Consider the following 19,386-nt stretch of genomic DNA (forward strand, 5'->3'; position numbering starts at 1 on the left):
GGTGCATGGTGATCCTGCCTATGACGTGGACTTGTTTGTAAACGTAATTAAATTTAAATTTGAGGCTTGCCAGACCATCTTGCTGCCTCTGAATAAGATTTGGCAGATACGCTCTCTCGGCAAGAGTTGAGAGACATGAAATCAGGAATAGAAGAGAATACAGTTCTTTCAATGAAAAGAGGGGGAGGAGGGTTACCTTGAAGGAAAGGTCCACCAGGAGTGGTTCCTGTCATGCACTTGGGCCATGTGGAGTAGGGTGGGGAACCAGGAACAATGAAGACAGTGATACAGTGAGGCAAAGCAAGTCCCAGATGTTTCCAGTCTATTCCCTTCTATAAGATAAGGTTTCATATGAAGCCAGGGAGAAACATGCTTGATAAGATTACAGATCATGGATGAATCTCTGCCTATCGATCCCATCCTCTCATCATTCAGAGTTCACTGTACTCTCTTGCAGTCCAGTGTGGAAAGACTGGATGAACAAAACATCTTGGTGAGCCAAGTTCTGGTTCAGGGTGGGGGTGAACCACCCATCCACCCACCAGATGTGTGATTTGGGAGGGGCAAATGCAGAGGTTAGAATGTGACATCTGAAAAGATTCTTTCCCCCGTGCTTTTGCAAAGTTGGGATTTTCCGTGCAGCTGTTAAAAAAATGTTCTCAGCCTTCTGTTGGAAAAACACATTTATGTTCATGAGCAAAGCAGGGGATGGAGTATTTGATGGATTATGAAAGCACAACTTGTCTGCATTGTTCATGAAATATAAAGCTGATTCTTAGGTAAGATCTTGTTGCATGTGTGGGTGAGGTCTCTCAGGCGCAGTTCATAAAAGAGTTTGGAGCGATCTAGTCTGAAGTGTAGCGCCGCAGAGCTCCTCACAGTGGACAATCAATTACAATGCATAAAATGCCTCCACTGTACGCGCAATCGCAAGCAAGAGTCTCCACCAACAGACTTCAACACTCGGAAGAAAACACGCACTTTTAAAGGGAGTTTACCATAACTGGAGCTCAGGAGTGAAGATGCCCTTTTGCAAGAGGACCATTGTCCCTAAAGATGTGTGCAAGAGTAGCGCGAAGAGTCGAGGCGCGATGTTCACGGATCTGGTGGATGTGTGCGGCTTGACTCTGTGCGCGCTGCTCCGTCAGCTGTCGGATTTATCCCGTGAGTCGGTGAGCATCCTGGAGGAGCTGGAGGGAGAGCTCGCCTCCATCTGTTACCGCTCCGGAGCGCTGGAGAATAAACTTACCAGTCTGCAAAAACACATCTCAGCACTGGCTAGCAAGCCTCCGGCCAAAAGTAAGGTCTCCACCATTAACTTTTCACTACTTTCCACTCTAACTGACTTATATACAGTAGATGATTGATCAGTTGTTTGTTTACTTAATGCCAAGTTAAAGTGATCTTCTTAGAATATGTTTAAATTCCTTAAACACTGCATTTTGTGATATAAAATGATGGCTTATTTGGTGACAATGTAAACAAAACATCACTTGGCTCTCTTTCTTGGATAGCTGAATATATTGGAAAACAATAACGTTGTTATTTAATCAGACTATAATGTCTTTTGTTATTAATGTTAAAAAGTTTTTTAAAAATTATTATTTGGGTGTATGTACTGTTTATCTGTAATGTAAACATGTAAAGACTGATATTATGGTCTTATTAGGAAGGATCAGTCTTTGTGCACCACATGAATCCAGTGATTTGGTCTAAAACAAGTAATAAAAAATGAATAAACCTACAGGATTCTTGCAGGGCTAAGTCACCAAATAATGAACTCTTGCAAAAATGTGCTGTTGTAACCATGGTTTCTGCCAAAATACCATAGTTACTACAGTTTTTGTTTAAAATAATATTAAGATATCTCCTTCAAACAGTGCAGAAGCTTTAAGCTTTCAGAGTTTGTCATTTTCTTTTCTTTTTTAAGACCATTGCCAAGTTAGCCAAGTTTTGTTATGCTAATAATATCTGCAGTAACTTTGGCATTTTGAAAGATACTGTGGTAACTTGTGGTTGACCGATATAGGTTTTTCAATGGCTGATGCCGATACCGATATCTAGAGAGCAGGATGGCAGCTAGCCGATATAAATGCAGATAAACATAATACAATTTAACTACTGCAAATCAAATGTACACAAAATTTCTAAAGTGAAATAAACACTTTTTTAATGCAATTTTTACTCAAATTTACATAAACTTGAAAAATAAAACAAAATGTGAAAAAGTGTTGACTATACATTGACAAATCAACTGGTAGATTTTGGAACTGACACAAGGGAAAGTTAATCGGTCAAGTGAACATCGTTATCAGCAAATGCTGATAATTGCAAAATGGCCAAATATCGGCTGATTAATCGGCCTGGCCAATATATCGGTCTATCACTAACGGTTACCATGGTACATATTTTCCTATAGTGAGGGAAATCGGCTCTAGTATGTTTGTAGCACTACTTGTGACGTGTGGTGTCGGTTCTTACTGTTGGTGTATCTAGGCTACATTGGAGACAGAGAGAAAGATGCTACAAAAAACACTATTGTATGTTACTCGCACAAAAGTAGTCCTAGAATCCAGCACAAACAAGAGATAGTCTTGTCTAAACAAGAGAAATCTGTGTCAATGGAAGTCAGTTGACAGTTATCGAATTATTAGGATAATGAACCACACTTTCTGTTCTTAATGAACTGTAAACAAATGCTTTGGCCATGGCACATAGCCTGTTTATCACCAACACATTCACACTTGGCTCTGTGTTGTACTTTCACATCTTTATCTGTTGTTTTTCAGTCTTTCCAATTTGCATTAGAGACACATTTGGCATCTACTCCCTCTTACACCTCCTACACTGCTCTGTGTACTGAAGCAGGATAAAAACCAACTTTCACCATCTGTAGATGTGTTGAATATTTCCTCTGTCCATTTCCTTTGTGTTATCAGAGAGAGAAAGAGAGAGAGAGCCTCTCTCTGTATTGTTTAGCTTAACCCTGAGTCCGGGACATTTGGCAGCGTGCTGGAATCATTCTTTTCCGCAGTCCTTATCATTTTACAGTGGCAGACCACAGTAGAAACAAAGCACGGAGATTATCCTCCAAGTTCACGCAAACATCACTGATACTGTATTTGTTTAATACTGTAATCGTTGAGCATTTGCAGCTTGAACTTCCACCATGCTCTGACATGTTGAAGACAAATGATCTAGATCTCTGTATGCAGTGAATTCTTTGGCTGGGAACTCTTCTCCACTGCGGTACAGGGACTTAGGTCAGGTCCCTCTGGAGACCGTTTGATGGGGACATGAGGTCAAGGAGCAGACTGGAGGCTTGTTTTTTCTGTGCCTGATCCTGGGCCAGTTTTGCCATTGCATTAAAACTGTGACAGTTGATTCAGGCCTTCCTGAGTGTCAATCATGTCACTAGTTACTTCGGTGATTACTGCCTCATTTCTCAGGCGTTCATGTTAAAGTCAGAGTCAGTCATAAGACCAAGTGTAGCTTTACGTGTTTGTGCAGAAGACAGAGGGATCAAGTGGATTAGGGAAAGAGCTTTGACCCTTTAACCTTTTTTCCTCCCTCTATATTGTGAAAACCATAACCAAATTTTCCCACATAATCTAAAACATTCACTTCTGATTGTTACAATAATCAGTCTTTTCAAGCTGATAGAGTGTGACTCACGTTAAAGCTTAAAAAGGACCCATAAGTATAATAAAAGTAATCCAAACAACTTGTATATCATATTTTAAGTCTTCTGAAGGCAAACAATATGTTTTGGTACTTTTGCTACTTCTTTCATAGCTCCCACGAACATGCAAACGTCAAGATTTTGACTTAAAAATTACAATTTTGGGTTGTCTCTCACCAAAACCGTATTGGATGCCTTCAGAAGACTTGTAATATGATGCACAAGTCACACAGACTGCTTTTATGATATTTTTGGTCCTTTTTAAGCTTTAAAGGAACAGTTCCCCCAAAAATGAAAATTCTCTCATAATTTACTCACCCTCATGCCATCCTAGATATGTGAATTTCTTTCTTCTGGTGAACACAAACGAAGATTTTTAGAAGAATATCTCAGCTCTGTTGGTCCATACAATGTAAGTGAATGGGTACCAACATTTTAAAGCTCCAAAAGCAAATTAAGGCAGGATAAATTTAATCCATATGACTCTAGTGGTTAAATCCATATCTTCAGAAGTGATATGTTAATTGTGGCTGAGAAACAGATCAATATTTAGGCTAAGCCCTTTTTTTTACTATAAATCTCCACTTTCACTTTCACTTCTTTTGTTTTTGGCGATTCATAGTCTTCGTGCATATTGCCACCTATTGGGCAATGAGAAGAATTTAAAGTAAAAAAGGGCTTAAATATTGATCTGTTTCCTATCATATCGCTTCTGAAGATATGGATTTAACCAGTGGAGTTTTGGTACTCATTCACTTGCATTGTGAAGAACTACAGAGCTGAAATATTCTTCTAAAAATCTTCATTTGTGTTCAGCAGAAAAAAGAAAGTCATACACATCTGGGATGGCATGCGTGTGAGTCAATGATGAGATAATTTTCATTTTTGGGTGAACTATCCCTTTAAAATTAGTTTCTATAACTGTCATTGTATTGAAAATTCCTGACTTTTAGAGGTGAACTGCAAAGAATGTACTTTTATAGTCAAGATTAACTGAAATTTTAACAAGAGTGTTTTAAAGAGCAAGAAAGGATGGATGGAGTGAGTGAGAGGGAGGATCAGAGAAATATAGAGATGGAGGGAGAAAGAGGGTGGGCCAGAGTGTTTAAGGACAGAATTGAAGAAGTCACTCCTGTGGCAAGGATAAATTCAGGTGAAATGCAGAAGAAACCATTAACAACATCCTGTCTTGGCTTCTTGCCAGAGTCCCCTGTACAAAACTTTTTTCAATAATTCAAATCCTCTACATTTCGACCACTTTTAGCTGCTTGGCCTTGGCTAATTGGTTGCCATAGAAATGATACAATTGCCTCTAAAGTAAAAAAAAAAAAAAAAAAAAAAAAGATTTCATAAACCCAACTATACCAATGGTAGGTGTTACATCTCACAGCCACTATGTAGTGATACAGCACAAAGCAATATACCATTTGACCTTAAATTACTTATTGCTTTGACCTTTTTCCCCCAAAGATGAAACAAAGCAAGCACAAAAAGAATAATTTTGTCTAAAATGCACCAGTTGCACAACAAGTCCAAGCACTGCCACCTCCATTAACTCTCTTTCTACTTCTCATGTGCTACATTTACATTTATGCTTTTGGCAGACATTTTTACCCAAAGTGACTAGGAATGGACTGATACAAAATCTGTGTGCTTATATCAATATCAGATTATTTAGAGCAACATCTGCCGATACTGATAGTTTGGTGGTTCTGCTTTTTATGCTACCTTGGTTCAAATCACTGATAATTAATTACACAACTTTTGAAAAAGATTTAAAGGAATGTTCCGGGTTCAATACAAGTGAAGTCAGTTGACAGCATTTGTGGGATAATATTGATTACCACAAAAATGTAAATGCTAAAATCTTGGTTACAGTGAGGCATTTACAATGTAAGTGAATGGGGCCAATCCATAAATGTTTAAATACTCACTGCTTCACAAGTATGACCACAAGACATGAACAATATGCATGTTAAAATAGTGTGATAAAATCGCTTACTAACCTTTTTTGTGTAAAGTTATATCTAATTTTAAAACTTTGCTGCCATGAAGACATAACGCTGTAAACCCTAAAATTATGATTTAAATAACCATACAGCTCAAGTAATACACAAGTTTTAACAGAAGAATTAATGTAAATGCTTTTATAAACTGGGTCTGGACTGACAGTTAAGAAAAGGGTGACGCCTGCCCCCAATAATCAAAACAAGCAAGTACAACCCCCCCGATATTTATACCATGATCATTGGAAACATGTAGATGCTTCACACTGCAAACACCCCAATATTCAAGACACATCTACACCCTTGGACGCAGGTATTGATAGTATTAGCGTTTACACTGAAGACGTGTCACCGCTGGGACCAGCTCCATATCAGTGTGTGTGACTGTCTACCAGATGTCCACAGAAATATAATGTGAAAGAAACTCAGCATTAGCACAAACTCACGAAGTCACAAGAGCCAAGGTTGCGATGTGAGGACATTGTGCATGTGTTTTTATGTTGAACATACTGTATGTAACGCAGTACTCATCTTTCCTGTCCTGGTGTCCCATCTCTAGGCAGTTGTGCAACTCTTGGCAAGAAAGTCTTCGGCTCTAAGATTATACCAGAGAGAGTGTGTTAGTAATACACTGCAGTCCTTCCAGCCCTTACTATGACACAATAGTGTTGTAATGCAGCAGAGGTTGACATGCTATGGGCCCCCAGGCACATTGAAACATTATTAAAACAGACATACTTTAGCTTAAGTGGATGTGTCGTTGTGACAGTATACTACAGAACTTATCCACAGTGGCGCCATCTTTGATTCTTAATAGGAATGAAATCAAGGCTGTGAGGGATAGACTTACCATCTTTTCAATGGCATGCAAGGTATAAAGCTATATAAAGTTCCTAGATCCCATCTGATTTTCCCCAACTCCAAAAGTTTGGAATAATGTACAGATTTAGCTGTTTCTGAAGGGAATTGGTACTTTAATTCACCGAAGTGGCTTTCAACTGATCACAAAGTATAGTCAGGACATTACTGATTTAAAAAACAGCACCATCACTATTTGAAAAAAGTCATTTTTGATAAAATCTAGACAGGCCCCATTTCCAGCAGCCATCACTCCAACACCTTATCCTTGAGTAATCAATTGCTAATTTGGTACTAGAAAATCACTTGCCATTATATCAAACACAGCTGAAAGCTATTTGATTCGTTAAATGAAGCTTAACATTGTGTTTGCTTTTGAGTTGCCACAGTGTGCAATATACTGGTATGTCTTAAGGTCAATATTAGGTCAAAAATGGCAAAAAAGAAACTGCTTTCTCTAGAAATTCGCCAGTCAATCATTGTTTTGAGGAATGAAGGCTATACAATGCTTTGAAATTGCCAAAAAACTGAAGATTTCATACAAAGGTGTACACTACAGTCTTCAAAGACAAAGGACAACTGGCTCTAACAAGGACAGAAAGAGAGGTGGAAGGCCCAGATGTACAACTAAACATGAGGATAAGTACATCAGAGTCTCTAGTGTGAGAAATAGATGACTCACATGTCCTCAGCTGACAGCTTCATTAAATTGTACCTGCTCAACACCAGTTTCATGTACAACAGTAAAGAGAAGACTCAGGGGTGCAGGCCTTATGGGAAAAATTGCAAAGAAAAAGCCACTTTTGAAACATAAAAAAAACAAAAAGAAAAGACACTGGACAACAGATAATTGGAAAAGAGTGTAATGGACCAAGCTTTTGTGGGATCAGCTAGACTGTAAAGTGTGTGAGTAGTGCCCAACAAGACAGCCACATCTATGACAAGTGCTACAGGAAGTGTGGGGTAAAATGTCACCTGAGTATCTGGACAAACTGACAGCTAGAATGCCAAGGATCTGCAAAGCTGTCATTGCTGAACGTGGAGGACGTTTTTTGTTGAGAACTCTTTGGAGTAGTTTAGAAGTTCTGAACATTTTTTACAAATTGTAATAGCAATTTTTCATGTTATTAATGTCCTGACTATACATTGTGATCAGCTGAATGCCACTTTGGTGAATAAAAGTACCAATTTCTTTCCATAAGAGCAAAATCTGTACATTATTCCAAACTTGCAAAATCTGTACATTATTCCAAACTTTTGGCCCCCATTGTATATTTATACACAAATTGGCTATCAACTGCCTCTTCGGCCACCATTTTTTTCTTCAGCTCAACCATTGTGGAACAGTGCGCACAGGATTGTGGGATTTCATAGGCAGCGAAGGATACATATATGCTGCCTTCAAAAATCGATCAGATGAAGGTGTCTCTGTAGACAGGATGTGGCACGAACATTGGATTCGGACATGCCTTGGTCCCTTCCTACCTCGATATACAGCCTCTGGAGGCAGCATTTTGCTGTGTCTCAGTGTGCACACTATCCACCCTAAGTGTATATGAGATCAAAATCAGAATGAGCTTTGTTGCCAAGTATGCTTACACACACACAGAATTTGTCATGGTGACAGATGCTTCCAGTGCAAAGAGAATGCAACCATATATACATACATAGAAACACATACATTTAATCATATATACATATAGTGACAAAAAAAAAAAAAAAAAGATATAACAGATAAAAGAGAAATATACAATAGAGCAATAATGTTGTTCAAATATTTTATATACAGTTATGTGCAAGTGATTTAATGTATTGAAGAAGAGGTAGGATATGTTAAAGAATATAAATGAAATATGGATATAAGTAGGAATGGATGGATTGAATATTGCACATGGTTGTATTGACAAAAGGAATGTATTTGGCAGTTTTAACTGTTCATGAGGTGGATGGGACCGGCTGAGGGAAAAAACTGTTCCTGTGCCTGGCTGTTCTGGTGCTCAGTGCTCTGTAATGCCGTCCAGAGGGCAACAGTTAGAAAAGCAAGTGTGCTGGGTGAATGGGGTCAAGAGTGATTTTACCAGCACTTTTCATCACTCTGAATGTGTACAGTTCTAGTAGGGTTGGTAGGGAAGTGCCAGTATTCCTCTCAGCAGTCAGAACTATCCTTTGAAGTCTTCTGATGTCTGACTTGGTAGCTGAACCAAACCAAAGAGTTATAGAAGTGCAGAGGACAGACTCAATGACTGTTGAGTAGAACTGTATCAGCAGCGCCTGTGGCAGGTTGAACTTCCTCAGCTGGCGAAGGAAGTACAGCCTCTGTTGGGACTTTTTCAAAATTGAGTTTATGTGGGTCTCCTACTTCAGGTCCTGTGAGATGATAGTGCCCAGGAACCTGAACAGTGCTGTTCAGAATGGTGAGCGGGGTTAATGTTGGGGTGTTCCTCCTAAAATCCACTATCATCTCCAGTGTTTTGAGCGTGTTCAGTGTTTTAAATGTTTTCACATCTTAAGCTTAACATAACTTTAATGGTTAAACACTGTGAAAATAAACTTTGTTCACACTATAGGACGAAGACGCTGATCGTTAAATTGTGAACGATCGGCTGCTCCATTTACACAATGAACAAAAAAGTGTTTGAGTGATTAATAATCATTAGAATCTTACCTGCAAGCTTTTATGTCCTTCTGTATTTGTTTTGTTAATGGATACACATTGTGTTTTTAAGAGCTTTCTTTCTTGAAAATAATTGTTAAGTATAAGTGTCAGCACTAAATGGAAAAATCTTAAACAGAAACATTAATCGAATTAACACAACGGAATGTTCTTATTTTATTTTTGCCATTTATTGTATCACACTGAAATATAGTGGAGATCAGATTCCCTTTCAATGGACTGTTGAATGATGTAACCGTGTGTGATGCTTCAAAAGACAAAACAGTACAGTGTCATTTCTGAATTGTTTATGACATTCAAGATATGATAGATAAAACTAAATTGTTTACTTTAGTTGATTATGAATAAGATCACATTAACTCATTCAACAATATTTATGTAATGTTTTACTTATTAGATTTAATCTGCAACACTTGTGAACTTCACACATTCAGTGGAGATGATAGTGAAATATAACATTTTGGCTTACATTAAATACACATTACTACATATGCATCATACAGTATGTAGCCTACTATAAAACATCAGTGGATCTCTGCACAAAAGACACGCAATCTTCAACGCCATGCTGCTCCTCTCCAATACAGTAGGAATTATTGTGGGGTAGCGTAAATTAAAATAATGAATGAATGATAGTAAAAATGAAATGAGGAACGTGTATGTATGTATGTCATGACAACTGTAACAGGATGATTGACATGTCGGTGTGGTCGCAGGATGCACATGACAATGTGACCAAGCGGTCTGTGGTTTCGAGACGCAATTTTATGACGTGACAGTATGTCTCAATACTTGCACACTCTCTAGCTCAGGGGTCAGCAACCTTTTTGACATGGAGTGCCATTTTTTATTTTCCTGGTCAATGGCTGTGCCAAAACACGAAGATTCTGATATAATCATGATCCTGCATGTGAATTTTCACAGAGCATCTTCAGTGCTTTAATGAAAGAAAACCTGTCCTTTTGCACAAAATGAGTTAACACAGTTAATGTCACAAATTTGCTTATTTGATTACTGATCATGAAATTGTGTGGAATCTTGTGTGGAGTCATACATTTTTCAAAATCACACAGAGGGGTAATCACTAGGACGCAAGCACCAGCGTGAGAGGAGCAGACTATTTTATTTATATGAAGTTTTTCACACCTGCATTCCAATCAACATCTTGATGTAATCCTTCCTCATGATCACGCAGCATGTTTGCAGATTGGAATGCAGGTGCAGCATTTCATGACAATAAAATAGTCTACTCCTCTCTCGCCGTTGCAGGCGTGCCAGTGATTACCCCTCTGCGTGCCAATGCTGGCACATGTGCCATAGGTTGCCGACCCTTGCTCTAGCTACACACTCAAAAGTGTGCACTTTTCCATAACAAAAAAAATAGATACTCTAAGGGTGTAGTATAAGTAGACCAATCGAGACGCGGGGTTTGTCTATCCCTCACAGCCTCGTTGTCATTCCCGTAACAAATCAAAGATGGTGCTGCTGTGAATAAGGTCTATTATTACACATTACAAAATGCATACAAAAGATGTGCTTTCTCTAGTCCATTTCTCCATATTAACTTTTTTGCTTTTGTTTTTTTTGCCATTTTTTTCAGTCTTGACTTTGGTATGTTTTTAAATGAGGCTGGAAAATGTCAGGCGCTTTCAGACACTGTGTGAATCCCATTATGTGTTTACTCTGTCTTCTCCCTTTAGATTCCTATCGAAAGAGAGAGAGAGGAGCTACATTTTCTCTGGGCCTTAACACACACACACACACACACACACACACAAACTCAAACATATCCCACAAACTCTGGATTAGAGCAGTCACTGATGTTTAAAACGTGTCTGAAGTTTAGCAGCTGTGCAGTTGCATCATACTGTAATGTGTTTTTCTGTCTCTCTTAATGTTTTAGCAGTAGTAAACTAAACTATTTTGTATTCCTTCAATGTAACCTTTATATATGGAAGCCCAGGAGTGCCATTTACAAAAGAATGAAGGAATACATTATCAGTTTATTAATTTGAAAAAAAAAAAAAGTGAATAAATGAACCAGTTTATAAATGGACAAATAAATAGACACATTTAAATGTGAATAAATCAATCAATTTAAAAATGGACAAATAAATAGACACATTTAAATGTGTTTATTTAATTCATGTTTTAAAATGTACTTATATTTAGCAATAAAACAACACATTAATAAGTTAATTTTAATTGCTCGAACTGCTTGTACTATTGTCCACTGACAGGCTGTCTTCCATCCTCTTTGAGTGGCACATGGGAGAGGGGATGTGTCTTATAACCGAGTCGAAATTTTATTGGTTGCTCTAACGAGTCAAAAGTCCAATAGCATTTTTTTAACTTGATACTCAATTGGAGAAAGAAAAGCCATTGTCAAATGGATGAGGACAAGCAAATGGCAAATGAATTAAGAAAAGCAATTGCCAAATACCTTTTTAAAATGCAATTTAAAAGGTGCTTTTAAAGTGCATTAAAAAGTGAATTTAAAAAACTCATTAATGTACTCATTTATTGTTACATTTAAAGACATTTATACATGAAATAAATATGATTTATTAATGCACAATTTTATTATTAAATATAATGACATTTTTAAACATGAATTAAATAAACACATTTAAATGTGTCTTTTTATTTGTCCATTTATAAATTGATTTATTCAAGTTTTTATTTTCAATAGATTGATCATTTATTCCTTCATTCTTTTTTAATTGGCACTCCTGGGCTTCAGCTGGTATGGATTGACAAATAGTAAAAGAAAAGGAAAAGTCAAACAATACAGAAAAGCAACTGGCAAATGGATGAAGAAAAGCAATTGCCAAATGCTTTTTAAAATGCAATTTAAAGGCGCATTTAAAAATGACTTATTAATGTGCTGTTTTATTGCTAAATATAAGTACATTTTAAAACATGAATTAAATAAACACATTTAAATGTCTATTTATTTGTCCATTTTTAAATTGGTTTATTTATTCATATTTTTATTTTCAAATGAATTTATTCAAATATTTAATTTATTCCTACATTCTTTTGTAAATGGCACTCCTGGGATTCCATATTTTTAAGTAATCAATAACACATTCTACTTTCTTTGACAATGTAATGAAATACTTGTGCAAAAACTGCTGTTTGTGTTAAGGTAGCTAGAGACTGATGCACATTGGTGTAAGGTGACAAGAAACAAGAATATCATATCAAAACCCATCTACAAACAGTGAGTAACTATTATACACTTGTTACCAAAGCAATCAGACAACCTGTCTTCTTTTATGGGTGCTGAGCATTAGCTTTGACTGAAGTGACTTCATGTTACCTCAAAAGGGGAATAACTCTGAGTCACGTGACCCATTATAGATCCATGTTGCAGCTGCCATTACTATGGAGACATTTCGCTCTTCGACCCGATTGGTGGAATATGCCAGGACCCTTGTAAAGCATTGCTGGTTTACATGTTGTGCAATTAGTCTCAGTTTCTGCTCCTTCTCCGAGCGCTAGGCGGCCAAAGAAAACAAAATCCCTCTGTTTATATTGTATGGACTTCAGCTGACCCACCACTCACAACCGTAATAACGAGAATGAATAAACAGTGCAGTGCTCGAAGTGTTACAGTCTCTTTGTTAAAATAACTCTAGTTTGTCTCGATCTACACCTGGTACTCGTGTAGTTCATTGTGTTTTATCATTATACCATTTGAAATGAAAGAATCGATATTATGTTGGAGAATGGCTCCTTGTCAAGATCAACAAATAGCCTGAGTCTGGCAGTGTTGTAATAGGTGAGAAATGAATTCCAGATGTTTGGGAGCAAGTGGAGTAACTTATAGAAGAGGAACACAAATAGCAGAGGAGGTACAATAAGTAGAAAAGTTCCTCAAATCAATGTTCAGAATAATTCTTTATTTATCTTTATCTGACAGACAGAATTGTTTTACACAGAATAATGCACTTTGACAGTATCATGTTTATTGCACCGGAAAAAAAAAGTCATTATTTTGTATTCTTGTGAGTTGTTCCAATAACACTGAACTGGCAGGTTCATCACTCTGTGCATATTCTGGAGGAGAGAGTGTCAGAATGCAATAAGAGAACAGACAGTACCAGCTCTGAGTCTCACACTGCGTTTTAATTCTGATGCCATAATGAGGACCGTATGTGTGAACGCACCCCTGTGTTGTACAGCACCACAGGCCTCGAGTCCCACCCAGTCCACACTTGCACACACACACACACACACATGCACCTGCCTGCTCGTACTTTGAACATGCACACAAATATGTGTGAACAGGAATATAACTTACATAATGATACTCTAAACACAGCATGGCATGCAATACATTGCCTTCTACCTCAAGAGTTCCTCAGTGCTCCTGTTCCATTAGTGTTATTCCATGTCAAATCAACCAAATTTCAGAATCTTCCCAGCTGAAATTTTTTTTATTGTTAATACTTTTCAGAAGAAAGACAAACATGAATGATGATCAAAGCCAAAATATTAGATACCTTGGATCAATATTTACTGAGTTATCCATTATTTTGTAAAAGGGGGTCAAAATGACAATTTTCACCTTTTGTGATTTTGGAGCAAAAGTACATGTAAAATAACCTAAGGTGGCAGCCTTTATTTTTACATACAGATAGGTAGATCTATAACTAAAAACTGTTGACTTCAGCACTCCTTGTAGCATTACTGTTCTTGTTTTATATAGAAATTGTTACTTCTGTTTTTACCTTTTACCTTCTCTTTACTAGCCTATGTAGTTATAGAAGATTTTGTTATTTATGTACTTTGTATCATTACCTTTGTGTTAACATATTCTGTGTCTTGGTTTGCACAATTGGCTGTCTTGTCTATGTCCTGCAGTCAGAGCCTCATCTTAAGCATTTCAATAAACAGTAAACCTTGTGAAAGCTGTGGAAATGACAAAAAAAATAACTTGCCTTCACAACAGCAGCCGAGCCTTCAGATAAATGCATCAGCGGCACAGTGTGTGGCATGACCTGTTATTTTTTATTCCATACCTCCAGCCTTGAAAACTCACAAAACCCACATTCCTCTGGTGGGTCCAGCATGTTGCTTGTAAATTGGTTTCACTGGCCACTAATTTCCAGACTTAGGAGTACTTCCGACCACAGCACAAACACAGGGAGCACTGGTAGACGGCATCACATCACTCAGGGCGTCAAATTCTACTATGGATTTAGAGAGGAAAAAGTAAGCTAGAAAGAGTTGGCTTTACTGGCAGTTTAAGGTCAGTTAATTTGACAAATTGTACCTCAGAATAAAAATGCAATATATACAGTACAATCAGTGTTGGGCAGATTACTTCTGAAATTAATCTGATACTGATTACAAATTGCACAATTAAAACTGTAATCAGTAATGTAATCTTTTAGATTATAATTTTTAGGTAATCTTATCTGAAAACTTTGGTATTGCATGTTTTGATAAAAATCTTGTTTTAAAGGAATATTCCAGGTTCAATACAAGTTAAGGTCAATTGACAACATTTGTGGCATGATATTGATTACAACAAAAATTAATTTTGACTTCGAAAATCTGGGTTACAGTGAGGAATTTACAATGGAAGTGAATGGGGGCCAATTTTTTAACGTTAAAATACTCACTTTTTCAAAAGTACAGCCACAAGACTAGGGCTGCAACTAATGATTATTTTGATAATCGATTAATCTAAAATCACAAAGTCAACCAGTGATGAAGGGGGAGAGCAGCAATTAAACACTTAAATTTATAATACCATGGCCTTGTAAGATGTGTGACGATTGTAACATACTATATAAAAAGCACTATAACGTCACTATACAGTATATATTTAATTGTAGGCTATACATTTTACTAACGTTAGTCATTAAACAACACATAAGATTTTGAAGCACAGAATTTATTCACGCCACCAGATTACAATGTAAAAACAGTCATATTTCCACAGCAAGTTGTTATGGAAAATGCTGGATATTTTTAAATTAACTACATTAACTTCACTACAAAAGAGGCAACATATGCATGACAACATAAATAAAACACAGTAGTAATAATTAATAATTTGCATAGGTTTGTTTGCCTCGGTTGCTTTCTGTGTTCTCTTTATGAGCTATAAGCAGATCTTACTTTCATATAGGCATGATCATCACAGATGTTTAGTAATATAGTGACCGAGTCAGACCAGAAAACCACACAAAATGAGAAATGTTTACGGTGATATACCGCTGGGTGTATGTGCTCGCCAATCACATGTCAGACTGGCCGGCGTACGGAGATGAATCGTGAATAAAATATATTTAAATGTCCTTGAAAGTCAAATCTGGCAACATTTCTGCTGACTTCAGACATGTACACATTTCCTGGCACTTGGCATGGATCAAAAGCAACTTTTTGATGTTTTATTGACGTCATTTCACAGGTGTTTCTCTTTCACCACTGTTGCTTCTTTATGCTGATGATCACAAATATGCCCACTGTGCGATGCATGATTAGAATTAAATGTTTTTATTTTATTTTTTAATTTTTTTTGTAGTTGTTTTTGATCAACAACTGACTGTAAAGAACAGAAAGGGTATTAAAAGAGACCATATTCAATGACAAATGGGTTGCGTGGATCTCGTCTTGGACACACCGAACAACTTTTACTCTCAACACGCTGTGAAAGGATCTCGCTGCTGAATACTTCATGACTAAACTACACAATTACTGTGAAATGTAAATATTTACCAGCCAGTTACCAAAAATATTCACTTTAGTCGCATAGCACGAAATTTGTTGGCAAATGCGAGTGATTTCCTCTCATTGTAGTGGAGGGTTGCACATTGAGTAAAAGATCGATCTTGGGATTTAAGAATTGATATTGAGATTGTTCAAATGAAGATCGCGATTAATCGGAAAACTATATTTTTACCCACCCCTAGTAATCAACATTATGCCACAAATACTCTAGATTGTGCTTAACTTGTATTGAACACGAAATATTCCTTAAAGTGTATTAAGTACCAATTTACCATCCTTTCTGATATAGCTGATAGGTAATTTAAGACAGCAATTTAGTTGATACAATTGTGTAGTGCATAAAATTAACTGAAATATGATAACACCCAATAAAATGTAATCTAATTAAAACTACATCATTATTTTGTTATTGGATTATGTAATCCAGATTACATGTAGTCCATTACTACCCAACACTGTAATATAGCCCCCCTGAAGCTTGATAGTGTACATCTTTTGAAATTCAGTTCCATCCCTATTTTGTAGTTTAATAAAGACAGTAAAATTATTGCCTAAATATAGGTCTTTTGATAGAGACTGCCCTAAATTGAAGGACATCATTTGTTAAGAGTGCTCTGAAATGCCTGTTGATGCTTTGCTGATATTTAATGGGTGGGCTGCATTAGCTTTTTTCCAATATTTAAACTTTAGGCGTGCATGATTAGGGCTGTATTAACTGCTTCATGCTTCTTTATGTGTTTCTTTAACAGCAGAAGATGTGAATTATTTAGATTTGTCAGTACATGATGTGGTAACAGCAGGTGTGAAGTACTGGTGTTAGTTTGTGTGTGCTGTTGTGCAAGCAGTGATATGAGGCTGACGTTGCAGAATTTGCAGCAGTGAGGATGGAAAGACACAGAACTGATGAGGCAAAGAGAGAGAGAGAAAGTGTAAAAGGGAAATGCATGCAGCTGCATCCTCTCCTCCTGATTCTCTGCGAACTCTTTTAGGTGTTTTAGTGTGTGTGGAGTCTCCAGAGAGTGGCGCATGGGTAAACACTCATTCCAGACTTGTCATTTACCCAGTACAGACAACTTTATAGAGGATCGGCAGACAGTGTGAGTGTGAGTAACTGTAATCGGACCGGTACAGTTATGCGTTGGAAGAGGTCTCCAAGACAGGGCAGGCAGGGGGAAACCAGGGGATCGGAGGCATCGTTGGCTATGCCCTTCTTCAGAGGTAACGGAGCTTTACTGCATTCATCTTTGTATTGCATCAGGTCTTAACACATTTAGGTGTGTATGCATGTGTTGATGTGTACCTCTTTAGGCGATTCACAGTGTAGAGACTCTGCATGATCTGTGTGTATTTGTATAGTAGTGCTGTGTACTGATATTCGGCAGTCACAGGTATGCACTGGACACACATTCATCATACTGGACTTGCATCATACTAAAATGACACAAAATCATTGATTTGCTCTCTCAACATCATTTTACAAACAGACGTCATGCATCTGAAATCGCGTAGTGTCGGAGTATGCACTGTATTTGTTGAAGGACACAGTTCTCGGACAGTAAAACAGTACATTTGAAGTCAGAAGTTTACATACACTTAGGTTGAAGTCATTACAACTCATTCTTTAACCACTCCACAGATTTCATATTAGCAAACTATAGTTTTGGCAAGTAATTTAGGACATCTACTTTGTGCGTGACACAAGTAATTTTTCAAACAATTGTTTACAGACAGATTGTTTCACTTTTAATTGACTATATCACAATTCCAGTGAGTCAGAAGTTTACATACACTAAGTTAACTGTGCCTTTAGGCAGCTTGGAAAATTCCAGAAAATTATGTCAAGCCTTTAGACAATTAGCTAGTTAGCTTCTGATAGGCTAATTGGAGACAATTGGAGGTGTACCTGTGGATGTATTTTAAGGCCTACCTTCAAAGTCAGTGCTTCTTTGCTTGACATCATGGGAAAATCAAAAGAAATCAGCCAAGAGAGGGCCTGGGTAGCTCAGTGGTAAAGACACTGGCTACCATCCCTGGAGTTCGCTAGCTCGCTAGTTCGAAACCCAGAGCATGCTGAGTGACTCCAGCCAGGTCTCCTAAGCAACCAAATTGGCCCAGTTTCTAGGGAGGGTAGAGTCACATGGGGTCCTATGGGGACAAAGATCTTACTTTTTGGAGAAGTGTCCTCCTGTTTGGCCATAATGACCATCGTTATGATTAGAGGAAAAAGGGTGAGGCTTGCAAACTGAAGAACACCATCTCAACCGTGAAGCATAGGGGTGGCAGCATCATGTTATGGGGGGTGCTTTGCTGCAGGAAGGACTGGTGCATTTCACAAAATAGATGGCATCATGAGGAAGGAAAATTATGTGGATATATTGAAGCAACATCTCAAGACATCAGCCAGGAAGTTAAAGCTCGGTCGCAAATGGGTCTTCCAAATGGACATTGACCCCAAGCATACCTCCAAAATTGTGGCAAAATGGCTTAAGGACAACAAAGTCAAGGTATTGGAGTGGCCATCACAAAGCCCTGACCTCAGTCTGATAGAAAATTTGTGGGCAGAACTGAAAAAGCGTGTGCGAGCAAGAAAGCCTACAAACCTGACTCAGTTACACCAGTTCTGTCTGGAGGAATGGGCCAAAATTACAGCAACTTATTGTGAGAAGCTTGTGGAAGGCTACCCAAAACATTTGACCCAAGTTAAACAATTTAAAGGCAATGCTACCAAATACTAACAAAGTGTATGTAAACTTCTGACCCACTGGGAATGTGATGAAAGAAATAAAAGCTCATTTCAAAAAATCATTCTCTCTACTATTTTTCTGACATTTCACATTCTTAAAATAAAGTAGTGATCCTAACTGACCTAAGACAGGGAATGTTTTCTATGATTAAATGTCAGGAATTGTGAAAAACTGAGTTTAAATGTATTTGGCTAAGGTGTATGTAAATGTCTGACTTCAACTGTATGTTCTTTAAGTATGCATGGTAATAGTATGAATAGGTTCAAGACTTACTTCATCCTGGGACGTGGGTATTGGCCCGTGACCCAAATATATGACGTAATAACAACAACCGTGAAAATAATCTACTCTGGTTTTGTTAATCAGGCACCATTTAAAGGGATAGTTCACCCTAAAATGAAAATTCTCTCATCATTTACTCATCCTCATGCCATCACAGATGTGCATGACTTTCTTTCTTGTGCAGAACACAAACAAAGATTTTTAGAAGAATATCTCAGCTCTGTTGGTCCACTTAATGCAAGTGAATCGTGGCCAGGCCTTTGAAGCTCCAAAAAGGAGATAAAGATGTCATAAAAGTAATCCATAAGACTCCAGTGGTTTAATCAATGCCTTCCGAAGCAATCCAATTGGTTTTGTGTGAGAACAGGCCAGAATATAAACCCTTTTTAC

The 19,386-nt window shown here is 37.5% G+C and overlaps 1 protein-coding gene across 2 annotated transcripts in view; it reads left to right on the forward strand.

Moving 5' to 3' along the window:
• The first annotated feature begins 637 nt into the window (after window positions 1–637).
• Window positions 638–19,386, forward strand: part of LOC127444520 (NHS-like protein 2) — a 103,003-nt gene continuing 84,254 nt past the window's right edge. Inside the window, exon 1 of one of the 2 annotated variants that reach the window (XM_051703917.1) lies at window positions 638–1,299. In XM_051703917.1, the coding sequence (XP_051559877.1) occupies window positions 1,023–1,299 (277 nt within the window). In that variant the 5' untranslated portion in view covers window positions 638–1,022. The remainder of the gene's footprint in view (window positions 1,300–19,386) is intronic. The other variant, XM_051703927.1, reaches the window with a different exon arrangement.

Source organism: Myxocyprinus asiaticus, chromosome 1 (genome assembly GCF_019703515.2).
Source record: "Myxocyprinus asiaticus isolate MX2 ecotype Aquarium Trade chromosome 1, UBuf_Myxa_2, whole genome shotgun sequence".
NCBI classification, from domain to species: domain Eukaryota; kingdom Metazoa; phylum Chordata; class Actinopteri; order Cypriniformes; family Catostomidae; genus Myxocyprinus; species Myxocyprinus asiaticus.